Here is a 15,478-nt window from a genome sequence, read left to right as displayed (position 1 = left end):
TTATCACCACATAGTGACCGAATAATACCACATACAAGGAACAAATACCGCCCCACCATGACCAGACCACATATTACCACCAGATAGCGACCGAATACTACAATACTGATCATTAATACAAAAAAAAATACTAATATTACCAGAAGTGCCATTATACACGGGAGCTCTGTACACAGTATACAGTGTATAGTCAGTTTACAAGTAATACAGGGACTCATCAGTGACATTATACACAGGTACTCTGTATATAGTATACAGTGTATAGTGTCAGTGTACAGATAACACACTGACTCACCAGTAACATTACACACAGAAGCTCTGTATATAGTGTCAGTGTACAGGTAATACAGTGATCAACAGGGACATTATGCACAGGAGATTTGTATATAGTGTACAGGTAATACAGGGATCACCTGTGAATTATACACAGGAGATCTGTATATAGTGTCAGTGTTCAGCAAATATTGATTAATTGAGACTAGGGGATGGGGGGTAGCAAATGGCGATGAATAGAGCCTCAATTCATCACCATTTGCTGTCCCTCACCCACTAGTCTCAATTCATCACCATTTGCTGTCCCTCACCTCCCAATCTCAAGTTATCATCACCATTTGTTGTCCCTCACCTCCCAATCTCAAGTTATCATCACCATTTGCTGTCCCCCACCCACCAGTGTCAATTCATCACCATTTGCTGCCCCCTACCCTCAGTCTCAATTCATTACCATTTGCTGCCCCCTACCCTCAGTCTCAATTCATTACCATTTGCTGTCCCCCACCCTCGGTCTCAATTCATTACCATTTGCTGTCCCCCACCCTCAGTCTCAATTCATTAGCATTTGCTGCCCCCTACCCTCAGTCTCAATTCATTACCATTTGCTGTCCCCCACCCACCAGTCTCTATTCATCCCCATTTGTGATTACTTTCTCATGCCGAATTGACGAGAAAATAATCGCAGATCTGCCCTGCCCCATAGTATAACAGTGGGCCGAGTGTTATCCGATAAAACAACAGATAGCACCCGGCCGTGTTATACACCAGTGTGAGCGAACCCTTTTATTAACATACAGCCCAAATGACATAGCCAGCCAGCAGTGGCACACATCTAAATTGAGTTCCCTTACAAATTTGGTCCAAAACCAATAGGGCATCACAAATACACAGGCTTTTATGAAAATACTACCGGAGGCACGCTTACCAACATACGTGTTTTCCCCATCAGGATCATGTAGTCGCCCCCCGCAGGCTTAGCGCCAGCTCCCAGCCGCTGCTCACGTCTCATGACACATAGCTGCTGTAGCCAATGACTGAGCTGTGTGACTGAATTTACTGAAAAAAGGGCAGCTTTTGAGTTAAAAAAGGTGAATAATTTTATTTTCAGCAGCCTGTGTATGCGGCTTATTCAATTACCCAAAAAGGCCCAAGTTTAATGGGCTGAAACATAGCGTACACAGGCTAAAAAAGTGCAAGTATAAAAAATCTATTTCTCTTTCTTATATCCTGATAGCCTCAATTATATATATATAGAAAGAATCCAAAGTCAGGAATAACCCAGCACCAACTTCATAATTGAGTTGCAGTAAAGCAAATATTATAACTCTTATGACTGATTGACGGCCCCTCTTGTGCACAAGGGCAGTCAACATCTCTCCTATAATGTGACAGGTTCTAATTATAATGTAACATGGATCTTTCACTGTTCCATACGTTGTCCCATTAATCCCCAGCCCTGGTCTCCCAATAACACAGTGACCTGGCTCCAATCACAGAGCTTTCCTCTCGCTTCCTGCAGGTTGCACCCAGATAACTGTAACATTTGCAGGTTCTTGTGACAGAAGCTGTGGCCCCGCCTGGGGTTGTCTCAGCTTCTTCTCTCGTTACTCACATACTTATATTACATTTTATAATGGTGATGACTGTGTTAATTGAGATGTCCTGCTATTCCTGCATCCCAGTGTCAGGTGTGAGCAGGGAAAGGGGATGATATTCTGTGCAGGTACCTGCCTCATGAAACTAGTTGGCACTGCCCCCTTTATTTAAGCCATTGTCACCTTCCAGTCCTCACACTTACCTTTATCAGCCAGGAGGATCTACAGGGATTATCTGCACTCAGGTGAGGATGGAAAATCTCATTTTTTTGTCATTCATTCCCGGAAAATGATTTGTTTATTCCAAGTTATTTTACTTAAAGCTCCAGTGACAGTATCTGAGAAAAGACAGTAAATGATATTCATATATCCAAAGTCAATGGTCCACTGTGTCTTGTACACAGGATTTGGGATAAATAATTTGGACTATTAGGAGGCTTTATGATAGATTATATATATATATAAAGAAGATGCAATGAATATGTCCTTTGCAGTTAAATATGTTTCACACTTCAAATCAACGAGTGTATGGATAGATATCCTGTCTAACTGCTTAGCAGACATCATTATAAAAAAGGGGGCGCTAATGTTCACTCTATCATCTGACACTGAACAAGTAGCAAATGCTGAAAGATTTGATCTATGAAACTTGAATCGTGGGGAGTAAGATGCTGAATATAACTCAGGATCAGTAATGTAATGTATGTACACAGTGACTGCACCAGCAGAATAGTGAATGCAGCTCTGGAGTATAATACAGGATGTAACCCAGGATCAGTACAGGAGCAGTAATGTAATGTATGTACTGTGAGGCAGTGACCGGGATCGTATAAGAGGGACGTTATATCTCCCCCAGAATGTGCACAGAGATTTATTAAACCCATTGGAATGCATGGCAGTCACAGACACAGCTGCGGCTGCAATGCAGGAATGAAGGTGAGCATTGACCTGGTCAGACTATCTGGTTAAGGCAGATTAAGTAAAACCCGGCAGGGCCTTCATTTCTTGGAGGAGGCTACAGGAAGGCAGTGGGGCAGTCGCCTCCCTCCAACCCGGGTTTTCCAGTGGCTCTTGCCACGGGTCCTTTAAAAGGACTGCAGTAAGGATTAGTGTTGTTCAGTGTTGGGACCTGCTAGGAGCATAGCAAGAAAAGCTCAGCAGGATTGAGTGTGGCTGAACCCACGCCTGGGAACCCTCTGCACCTGTCAGGCTCTGAGCAGTCCGGCACGGCCGTTGCCCCGGCTGCGAACCGGAGGACTTTCTGTTATCTGTGAATTTGCTGAATAGAAGCTGCTTATGTTGGACTTGCTTGGGTCACTGCCTCAGTTACTGCACGGTGTGAACACCGCCGCCTTACAGTACACAGTGACTGCACCAGCAGAATAGTGAGTGCAGCTCTGGAGTATAATACAGGGTGTAACTCAGGATCAGTTCAGGAGCAATAATATAATGTATGTACACAGCGACTCCACCCACAGAATATTGAGTGCAGCTCTGGGGTATAATAAAGGATGTAACTCAGGATCAGTGTAAGCAATGTAATGTATGTACACAGCGACTGCACCCGCAGAATAGTGAGTGCAGCTCTGGAGTATAATACAGGATGTAACTCAGGATCAGTATAGGATCAGTAATGTAATGTATGTACTCAGTGACTGCACCAGCAGAATAGTGAGCGCAGCTCTGGAGTATAATACAGGATGTAACTCAGGATCAGTACAGGATAAGTAGTGTAATGTATGTACACAGTGACTGCACCAGCAGAATAGTGAGTGCAGCTCTGGAGTATAATACAGGATGTAACTCAGGATCAGTACAGGATCAGTAATGTAATGTATGTACACAGTGACTGCACCAGCAGCATAGCGAGCGCAGCTCTGGAGTATAATACAGGATGTAACTCAGGATCAGTACAGGATAAGTAGTGTAATGTATGTACACAGTGACTGCACCAGGAGAATAGTGAGTGCAGCTCTGGAGTATAATACAGGATGTAACTCAGGATCACTACAGGATCAGTAATGTAATGTATGTACACAGTGACTGCACCAGCAGCATAGCGAGCGCAGCTCTGGAGTATAATACAGGATGTAACTCAGGATCAGTACAGGATCAGTAATGTAATGTATGTACACAGTGACTGCACCAGCAGCATAGCGAGCGCAGCTCTGGAGTATAATACAGGATGTAACTCAGGATCAGTGTAAGTAATGTAATGTATGTACACAGCGACTGCACCCGCAGAATAGTGAGTGCAGCTCTGGAGTATAATACAGGATGTAACTCAGGATCAGTACAGGATAAGTAGTGTAATGTATGTACACAGTGACTGCACCAGCAGAATAGTGAGTGCAGCTCTGGAGTATAATACAGGATGTAACTCAGGATCAGTACAGGATAAGTAATGTATTGTATGTACATAGTGACTGCACCAGCAGAATAGTGAGTGCAGCTCTGGGGTATAATAAAGGATGTAACTCAGGATCAGTGTAAGTAATGTAATGTATGTACACAGCGACTGCACCCGCAGAATAGTGAGTGCAGCTCTGGAGTATAATACAGGATGTAACTCAGGATCAGTACAGGATCAGTAATGTAATGTATGTACACAGTGACTGCACCAGCAGAATAGTGAGTGCAGCTCTGGAGTATAATACAGGACGTAACTCAGGATCAGTATAGGATAAGTAATGCTATGTATTCACAAGTGAATAAACTTTTCTAATCCTCGTTTTCTGTAAATCTATTTATTTATCTGTTTTCTAATAGATATCTCAGACATATCTATTTTTCTATTTCTAAATTTAGGAGTGGGTCAAATTTCAGGCTTCAGATAAACAGGTTCCTCCACTATAATGAGTGGCGCTACTTGGAAAACTATTTCACAACAGTGAATCTACATCTTTGTCGTTCTTCATGAATATCTATTATCAATCTGACCATATATTTATTTGACCATTCTTTTATATATCTATCTCTAAACAAATTTGTTACAAAACATCATAACTGCCATTTTTAAGGAAAAAATTAATAATAAAAAGAATAAGAAACAGAAAAAGCTAATTTCATGAGATTGAGGTATCTGTAGAATTACAATCTATGTGTATAAATTCAGCATCATATTAATGAATAAACAGTCATTATTAAACTCAATGATATCAACTGTTTTCTGAACATTTTTAAAGATTAGAAATGTTCTATTTATTTAGGCAATCTTTGGTAGAAAAAAGTGCAATAAAATGTGAAAACCATGGGTCACAAGCAGCTTTTTTTATTATAAGGAAACATTTAATTTGTGACTGAGTGTTAATACTAAACTTAAATGGATTTCTCATTTATACATCCACAGACACTGAGGACACAAGGAAAAGGTCTGAGACTCTGATCTCAGAATGAACTGGAAGGCGCTCAAGCTCGGGCTGCTCCTTGCAGGTAAGTGGATGAATCTTTGCACTGGACATTGGTCCTGAAACAGAAATTTTCATGAATTTTCACCTCCTCCATCCTTTCAAAAATTCCAAAAGTCTTGAAACCTGCAATCATTGTTCGGTCCCTTCTTCAGCATTTTTGAAACATTAAGTCCTCTATCTTTCAAGGAAAGCGTCATCAGGCCTTTTGGTTTTTATGATCCCTCACTATAGGATGAGTTATGATAAAAACTAACACTTCTTTTATAACGTTAGGTCCATACCCAGGAATCACTATTTTCAATAGCTGGTAATGGACACCTGTGCTATATACATATACGGCATGTCTGCTACACTATAAATATATTTTTCAGAATGAGATTTCCTAATTTGCTGCAGTAAAGCAAATTTTTGGAACTGTTCTTGTAGCACTCGTGCAAGATCTCTGCTCTCATGATATATTATAGCAATATTACACCTTTAGAAGGAACCAGTCACCTCCACATTATTTACCTGCATAGTAGCATAGTAACATAGTTTGTAAAGCCGAATAAAGACTTGCGTCCATCAAGTTCGACCTGTTAGTTCTGTAATTGCTAAAGTTGATCCAGAGGAGGGCAAAAACCCCAAATGATTTAGCCAATCTTCACCTGAGGAAAAATTCCCTCCCGACTCTGAAACCAGCAGTCAGAATAAATCCCTGTATCAACCTACTATTTTATTTTATTTTTAAGTATATGCTGAAATCTGCCTGGTATCTAGAAATGCATCCAGTCCCCGCTTGAACTGGTTTAGTGAATCCGACATTACCGTCTCCTCACTCAGTGAATTCCATATTCTCACTGCTCTTACCGTAAAGAACCCCTTCCTATGCTGGTGCTGAAACCTTTTCTCTTCCAGTCTTAGTGAATGCCCTCTTGTTACCGTAATATCCCTCCTTTTGAACAAATCCCGGGCAAGATCTCTATACTGTCCCCTAACATATTTGTACACATTTATTATGTCCCCCCTCAACCTTCTCTTTTCCAGGCTGAATAGTCCTAGTTTTGCCAACCTCTCTGGGTATTGCAGTCCCTCCATTCCCCTTATTAATTTTGTTGCCCTCCTTTGTACCTTTTCAAGCTCATTTATATCCTTTCTATATATTGGGGCCCATAACTGAGCACAGTATTCCAAGTGTGGTCTGACCAGTGCTTTGTACAGTGGAAGAACAATGTTCTCCTCCTTTGCAGCTATACCTCTTCTGATACATCCCATTACCCTGTTTGCCCTTACAGCAGCGGCCTGACTTTGGGCACTCCAATTTAGTTTGCTATCAATCAAGATGCCCAAGTCCTTCTCCATCTCTGAATTCCCCAATGATTTCCCATTCAGTGAGTACTGGTGACTTCCATTTTTCCTTCCCATATGTATGACCTTACATTTCTCCTCGTTAAACCTCATTTGCCATTTAATGCTCCACCTACCCAGCTTATCCAAGTCCCTCTGTAGGTCTGCACTGTCCTCTTTTGTATTAATTGTTTTACATAACTTTGTGTCATCTGCAAATATTGATATTTTACTATTTATCCCGTTGACTATGTCGTTAATAAAGATATTAAATAACATTGGGCCTAGTACAGACCCCTGTGGTACCCCACTAGTGACGCTTACCCAATCTGAGTATATTCCATTTATAACCACCCTCTGCCTTCTATCCTTTAGCCAGTTAGCTACCCACTTGCAGACATTTTCCCCCAGCCCCATCATTCTCATTTTGTATACCAACCTATTATGTGGCACGCTATCGAACGCTTTTGAGAAGTCGAGATACACGACATCCACTGGTTCCCCCTGATCTACTCGAGAGCTAACCTCCTCGTAGAAGTCAATCAGGTTTGTTTGGCAGGAGCAATTCCTCATGAATCCATGTTGGTTCGGGGTTAATAGATTATTAGCCTCAAGATGCTCCGTAATTGCCTCTTTAATGAAGCTTTCAAAAATTTTGCCCACAACGGACGTCAGACTCACCGGCCGATAGTTTCCGGCGTCACTTTTTGCTCCCTTTTTGAATATTGGCACTACATTCGCCTGTCGCCAATCAAGTGGCACAGACCCAGTCTCAACAGAGTCCTTAAATATAAGATATAACGGTCTGTCTATCACATTACTTAGTTCCCTTAGTACCCGTGGGTGTATGCCATCAGGTCCTGGTGATTTGTTTATTTTAATGTTACTGAGGCGTTTCTGTACCCCAGCTTGGGTTAGATTTGTCATACTTAGTGGAGGATTAAGCTTGTCACTTCTCATTTCTCCTGTTAGTTCTATTTCCTTTGTGAAAGTTGTTGAAAAAAAATTATTTAATAGATTAGCTTTATCCTCATCTTTCTCTATGATTTTGCCTTTTTATCGGTCCAATATTATCCGATTTAATCCTTTTACTATTTATATACGTAAAGAACAGTTTGGGATTTGATCTACTTTCCCTAGCAATACGTCTCTCTGTTTCCTCCTTCGCTATTTTTATTTGTTTTTTACAGGTTCTCGTTTTTTCCTTGTAACACATTAGTGCCTCCTTACTGTTTTCCTGTTTTAATCTCTTGAATGCCTCTTTTTTGCTATTTAACGCCCCTTTTACGTTCTTGGGCTAAACTGCAGGTAAATACCATTTATATAATGTTTAGCCAACTTACTGGAGCAGGGAGAAGAAGCTTCCAGTTATCAGGGCGGTGCAGGGAGCCATTATAGTCACTGTTCACTATAAAGTGAGTGCGGCTGTGATCATTCCCCTGCACATTTATTGACAACCAGCTCAGGAACAGAACGGAAGATATACAGTAAGAATAGGGACAATAAATTAGATAATCACTTTAATGGTTGATCTATCAGCTCACTATGCTGCCATTAAAGAATGCACAGGACGTATAGTTTAAGAGCGGTGGTATTTATGAGCAGAGCGCCGCCCCGCCTCTCCCAGACCCTCTTTGCATTGACTTACAGGCCGCTGTACATATTTACACACAGCAATACAGCAATCCCTGTTCTGAACAGTGGGGGGAGCTGTGGAGGGGCAGCGCTCTTCTCATAAATAACACCGGCCTCAAGTTGTGTTTTCAATGTTATTTTTCAGAATTGCTAGTAGCCAAATGGCAGATGCAATATAATGTCTTAAATAAGGCAGCATATTAGGCTGATTAATTGCTTTAAAGCCAAACAATATCTGGAGTAAAGGTGGCACCAATGTGCGAAAATGCATCATCCAGAGTGAGCCATGGGATAAATTGGGGCATCTTCCTCCTGCCTGACACCTGCCTGTTAATGTTGTAGCACAAGGGCTCAAATTCTCAGTATCCGGCCCTGAGACTGGTGACATAAAAAGCCAGATATAAATGTAGATGACATGTAGGTAACATCACACAACTAATGCATAATCTGTATTTTTCTGTATACAGCCTTGAGCCTGGGAGCTGACGCACAAACGACAACTGGTAAGTAGAGAAGATTTTAAGTAAAAAATCAAAAGGTCTGAACCATGCTTCAAATACCACCAGCACTGAGCCTCCAACTACCACACAGCCTCCCACCAGCACTGAGCCTCCAACTACCACACAGCCTCCCACCAGCACTGAGCCTCCAACTACCACACAGCCTCCCACCAGCACTGAGCCTCCAACTACCACACAGCCTCCCACCAGCAGTGAGCCTCCAACTACCACACAGCCTCCCACCAGCACTGAGCCTCCAACTACCACACAGCCTCCCACCAGCACTGAGCCTCCAACTACCACACAGCCTCCCACCACAACTGAGCCTCCAACTACCACACAGCCTCCCACCAGCACTGAGCCTCCAACTACCACACAGCCTCCCACCAGCACTGAGCCTCCAACTACCACACAGCCTCCTACCAGTACTGAGCCTCCAACTACCACACAGCCTCCCACCAGCACTGAGCCTCCAACTACCACACAGCCTCCCACCAGCACTGAGCCTCCAACTACCACACAGCCTCCCACCAGCACTGAGCCTCCAACTACCACATAGCCTCCCACCACCACTGAGCCTCCAACTACCACACAGCCTCCCACCAGCAGTGAGCCTCCAACTACCACACAGCCTCCCACCAGCACTGAGCCTCCAACTACCACACAGCCTCCCACCAGCACTGAGCCTCCAACTACCACACAGCCTCCCACCACAACTGAGCCTCCAACTACCACACAGCCTCCCACCAGCACTGAGCCTCCAACTACCACACAGCCTCCCACCAGCACTGAGCCTCCAACTACCACACAGCCTCCTACCAGTACTGAGCCTCCAACTACCACACAGCCTCCCACCAGCACTGAGCCTCCAACTACCACACAGCCTCCCACCAGCACTGAGCCTCCAACTACCACACAGCCTCCCACCAGCACTGAGCCTCCAACTACCACACAGCCTCCCACCAGTACTGAGCCTCCAACTACCACACAGCCTCCCACCAGCACTGAGCCTCCAACTACCACACAGCCTCCCACCACAACTGAGCCTCCAACTACCACACAGCCTCCCACCAGCACTGAGCCTCCAACTACCACACAGCCTCCCACCAGCAATGAGCCTCCAACTACCACACAGCCTCCCACCAGCACTGAGCCTCCAACTACCACACAGCCTCCCACCAGCAATGAGCCTCCAACTACCACACAGCCTCACACCACAACTGAGCCTCCAACTACCACACAGCCTCCCACCAGCAATGAGCCTCCAACTACCACACAGCCTCCTACCAGTACTGAGCCTCCAACTACCACACAGCCTCCCACCAGCACTGAGCCTCCAACTATCACACAGCCTCCCACCAGCACTGAGCCTCCAACTACCACACAGCCTCCCACCAGCACTGAGCCTCCAACTACCACATAGCCTCCCACCACCACTGAGCCTCCAACTACCACACAGCCTCCCACCAGCACTGAGCCTCCAACTACCACACAGCCTCCCACCAGCACTGAGCCTCCAACTACCACACAGCCTCCCACCAGCAATGAGCCTCCAACTACCACACAGCCTCACACCACAACTGAGCCTCCAACTACCACACAGCCTCCCACCAGCAATGAGCCTCCAACTACCACACAGCCTCCTACCAGTACTGAGCCTCCAACTACCACACAGCCTCCCACCAGCACTGAGCCTCCAACTATCACACAGCCTCCCACCAGCACTGAGCCTCCAACTACCACACAGCCTCCCACCAGCACTGAGCCTCCAACTACCACATAGCCTCCCACCACCACTGAGCCTCCAACTACCACACAGCCTCCCACCAGCACTGAGCCTCCAACTGCCACACAGCCTCCCACCAGCACTGAGCCTCCAACTACCACACAGCCTCCAACTACCACACAGCCTCCCACCAGCACTGAGCCTCCAACTACCACACAGCCTCCCACCAGCACTGAGCCTCCAACTACCACACAGCCTCCCACCAGCACTGAGCCTCCAACTACCACACAGCCTCCCACCAGCACTGAGCCTCCAACTACCACACAGCCTCCCACCAGTACTGAGCCTCCAACTATCACACAGCCTCCCACCAGCACTGAGCCTCCAACTACCACATAGCCTCCCACCAGCACTGAGCCTCCAACTATCACACAGCCTCCCACCAGCACTGAGCCTCCAACTACCACACAGCATCCCACCAGCACTGAGCCTCCAACTACCACATAGCCTCCCACCACAACTGAGCCTCCAACTACCACACAGCCTCCCACCAGCACTGAGCCTCCAACTACCACACAGCCTCCCACCACAACTGAGCCTCCAACTACCACACAGCCTCCCACCAGCACTGAGCCTCCAACTACCACACAGCCTCCCACCACAACTGAGCCTCCAACTACCACACAGCCTCCCACCAGCACTGAGCCTCCAACTACCACACAGCCTCCCACCACAACTGAGCCTCCAACTACCACACAGCCTCCCACCAGCAATGAGCCTCCAACTATCACACTGCCTCCCACCAGCACTGAGCCTCCAACTACCACACAGCCTCCTACCAGTACTGAGCCTCCAACTACCACACAGCCTCCCACCAGCACTGAGCCTCCAACTACCACACAGCCTCCCACCAGCACTGAGCCTCCAACTACCACACAGCCTCCCACCACAACTGAGCCTCCAACTACCACACAGCCTCCCACCAGCACTGAGCCTCCAACTACCACACAGCCTCCCACCAGCACTGAGCCTCCAACTACCACACAGCCTCCCACCAGCACTGAGCCTCCAACTACCACACAGGCTCCTACCAGTACTGAGCCTCCAACTACCACACAGCCTCCCACCAGCACTGAGCCTCCAACTACCACACAGCCTCCCACCAGCACTGAGCCTCCAACTACCACACAGCCTCCCACCAGCACTGAGCCTCCAACTACCACACAGCCTCCCACCAGTACTGAGCCTCCAACTACCACACAGCCTCCCACCAGCACTGAGCCTCCAACTACCACACAGCCTCCCACCACAACTGAGCCTCCAACTACCACACAGCCTCCCACCAGCACTGAGCCTCCAACTACCACACAGCCTCCCACCAGCAATGAGCCTCCAACTACCACACAGCCTCCCACCAGCACTGAGCCTCCAACTACCACACAGCCTCCCACCAGCAATGAGCCTCCAACTACCACACAGCCTCACACCACAACTGAGCCTCCAACTACCACACAGCCTCCCACCAGCAATGAGCCTCCAACTACCACACAGCCTCCTACCAGTACTGAGCCTCCAACTACCACACAGCCTCCCACCAGCACTGAGCCTCCAACTATCACACAGCCTCCCACCAGCACTGAGCCTCCAACTACCACACAGCCTCCCACCAGCACTGAGCCTCCAACTACCACATAGCCTCCCACCACCACTGAGCCTCCAACTACCACACAGCCTCCCACCAGCACTGAGCCTCCAACTGCCACACAGCCTCCCACCAGCACTGAGCCTCCAACTACCACACAGCCTCCAACTACCACACAGCCTCCCACCAGCACTGAGCCTCCAACTACCACACAGCCTCCCACCAGCACTGAGCCTCCAACTACCACACAGCCTCCCACCAGCACTGAGCCTCCAACTACCACACAGCCTCCCACCAGCACTGAGCCTCCAACTACCACACAGCCTCCCACCAGTACTGAGCCTCCAACTATCACACAGCCTCCCACCAGCACTGAGCCTCCAACTACCACATAGCCTCCCACCAGCACTGAGCCTCCAACTATCACACAGCCTCCCACCAGCACTGAGCCTCCAACTACCACACAGCCTCCCACCAGCACTGAGCCTCCAACTACCACATAGCCTCCCACCACAACTGAGCCTCCAACTACCACACAGCCTCCCACCAGCACTGAGCCTCCAACTACCACACAGCCTCCCACCACAACTGAGCCTCCAACTACCACACAGCCTCCCACCAGCACTGAGCCTCCAACTACCACACAGCCTCCCACCACAACTGAGCCTCCAACTACCACACAGCCTCCCACCAGCACTGAGACTCCAACTACCACACAGCCTCCCACCACAACTGAGCCTCCAACTACCACACAGCCTCCCACCAGCAATGAGCCTCCAACTATCACACTGCCTCCCACCAGCACTGAGCCTCCAACTACCACACAGCCTCCTACCAGTACTGAGCCTCCAACTACCACACAGCCTCCCACCAGCACTGAGCCTCCAACTACCACACAGCCTCCCACCAGCACTGAACCTCCAACTACCACACAGCCTCCCACCACAACTGAGCCTCCAACTACCACACAGCCTCCCACCAGCACTGAGCTTCCAACTACCACACAGCCTCCCACCAGCACTGAGCCTCCAACTACCACACAGCCTCCCACCAGCACTGAGCCTCCAACTACCACACAGCCTCCCACCACAACTGAGCCTCCAACTACCACACAGCCTCCCACCAGCACTGAGCTTCCAACTACCACACAGCCTCCCACCAGCACTGAGCCTCCAACTACCACACAGCCTCCCACCAGCACTGAGCCTCCAACTACCACACAGCCTCCCACCAGCACTGAGCCTCCAACTACCACACAGCCTCCCACCAGCACTGAGCCTCCAACTACCACACAGCCTCTCACCACAACTGAGCCTCCAACTACCACACAGCCTCCCACCAGCACTGAGCCTCCAACTACCACACAGCCTCCCACCAGCACTGAGCCTCCAACTACCACACAGCCTCTCACCACAACTGAGCCTCCAACTACCACACAGCCTCCCACCAGCACTGAGCCTCCAACTACCACACAGCCTCCCACCAGCGCTGAGCCTCCAACTACCACACAGCCTCCCACCAACACTGAGCCTCCAACTACCACACAGCCTCCCACCAGCACTGAGCCTCCAACTACCACACAGCCTCCCAGCACAACTGAGCCTCCAACTACCACACAGCCTCCCACCACTACTGAGCCTCCACCTACAACACAGCCTCCCACCACCACTGAGCCTCCAACTACCACACAGCATCCCACCAGCGCTGAGCCTCCAACTACCACACAGCCTCCCACCAGCACTGAGCCTCCAACTACCACACAGCCTTTCACCACAACTGAGCCTCCAACTACCACACAGCCTCCCACCAGCACTGAGCCTCCAACTACCACACAGCCTCACACCAGCACTGAGCCTCCAACTACCACACAGCCTCCCACCAGCACTGAGCCTCCAACTACCACACAGCCTCTCACCACAACTGAGCCTCCAACTACCACACAGCCTTCCACCAGCACTGAGCCTCCAACTACCACACAGCCTCCCACCAGCACTGAGCCTCCAACTACCACACAGCCTCTCACCACAACTGAGCCTCCAACTACCACACAGCCTCCCACCAGCACTGAGCCTCCAACTACCACACAGCCTCCCACCAGCACTGAGCCTCCAACTACCACACAGCCTCTCACCACAACTGAGCCTCCAACTACCACACAGCCTCCCACCAGCACTGAGCCTCCAACTACCACAAAGCCTCCCACCAGCACTGAGCCTCCAACTACCACACAGCCTCCCACCAGCACTGAGCCTCCAACTACCACACAGCCTCCCAGCACAACTGAGCCTCCAATTACCACACAGCCTCCCACCACTACTGAGCCTCCACCTATCAAACAGCTTCCCACCACCACTGAGCCTCCAACTACCACACAGCCTCCCACCAGCACTGAGCCTCCAACTACCACACAGCCTCCCACCAGCACTGAGCCTCCAACTACCACACAGCCTTTCACCACAACTGAGCCTCCAACTACCACACAGCCTCCCACCACAACTGAGCCTCCAACTACCACACAGCCTCCCACCACCACTGAGCCTCCAACTACCACACAGCCTCCCACCAGCACTGAGCCTCCAACTACCACACAGCCTCCCACCAGCACTGAGCCTCCAACTACCACACAGCCTCCCACCAGCACTGAGCCTCCAACTACCACACAGCCTCCCACCACAACTGAGCCTCCAACTACCACACAGCCTCCCACCAGCACTGAGCCTCCAACTACCACACAGCCTCCCACCACAACTGAGCCTCCAACTACCACACAGCCTCCCACCAGCACTGAGCCTCCAACTACCACACAGCCTCCCACCAGCACTGAGCCTCCAACTACCACACAGCCTCCTACCAGTACTGAGCCTCCAACTACCACACAGCCTCCCACCAGCACTGAGCCTCCAACTACCACACAGCCTCCCACCAGCACTGAGCCTCCAACTACCACACAGCCTCCCACCAGCACTGAGCCTCCAACTACCACACAGCCTCCCACCAGTACTGAGCCTCCAACTACCACACAGCCTCCCACCAGCACTGAGCCTACAACTACCACACAGCCTCCACCACAACTGAGCCTCCAACTACCACACAGCCTCCCACCAGCACTGAGCCTCCAACTACCACACAGCCTCCCACCAGCAATGAGCCTCCAACTACCACACAGCCTCCCACCAGCACTGAGCCTCCAACTACCACACAGCCTCCCACCAGCAATGAGCCTCCAACTACCACACAGCCTCACACCACAACTGAGCCTCCAACTACCACACAGCCTCCCACCAGCAATGAGCCTCCAACTACCACACAGCCTCACACCACAACTGAGCCTCCAACTACCACACAGCCTCCCACCAGCAATGAGCCTCCAA

The 15,478-nt window shown here is 49.1% G+C and overlaps 1 protein-coding gene across 1 annotated transcript in view; it reads left to right on the top strand.

Moving 5' to 3' along the window:
- Positions 1–2,056: 2,056 nt before the first annotated feature.
- The window catches only part of LOC141157716 (uncharacterized), a 120,948-nt gene continuing 107,526 nt past the window's right edge, over positions 2,057–15,478 (top strand). The window contains exons 1-3 of the mRNA XM_073645262.1: positions 2,057–2,113; positions 5,218–5,300; positions 8,707–8,742. Coding sequence (XP_073501363.1) covers positions 5,261–5,300; positions 8,707–8,742 — 76 coding nt within the window. The 5' untranslated portion in view covers positions 2,057–2,113; positions 5,218–5,260. The remainder of the gene's footprint in view (positions 2,114–5,217; positions 5,301–8,706; positions 8,743–15,478) is intronic.

This window comes from Phyllobates terribilis, unplaced genomic scaffold, assembly GCF_046119375.1.
Source record: "Phyllobates terribilis strain yellow unplaced genomic scaffold, ASM4611937v1 Scaffold_8__6_contigs__length_399053987, whole genome shotgun sequence".
NCBI lineage: Eukaryota > Metazoa > Chordata > Amphibia > Anura > Dendrobatidae > Phyllobates > Phyllobates terribilis.
Note: the sequence above shows the minus strand (reverse complement) of the source record. Positions and strands in the feature narration are given on the sequence as shown.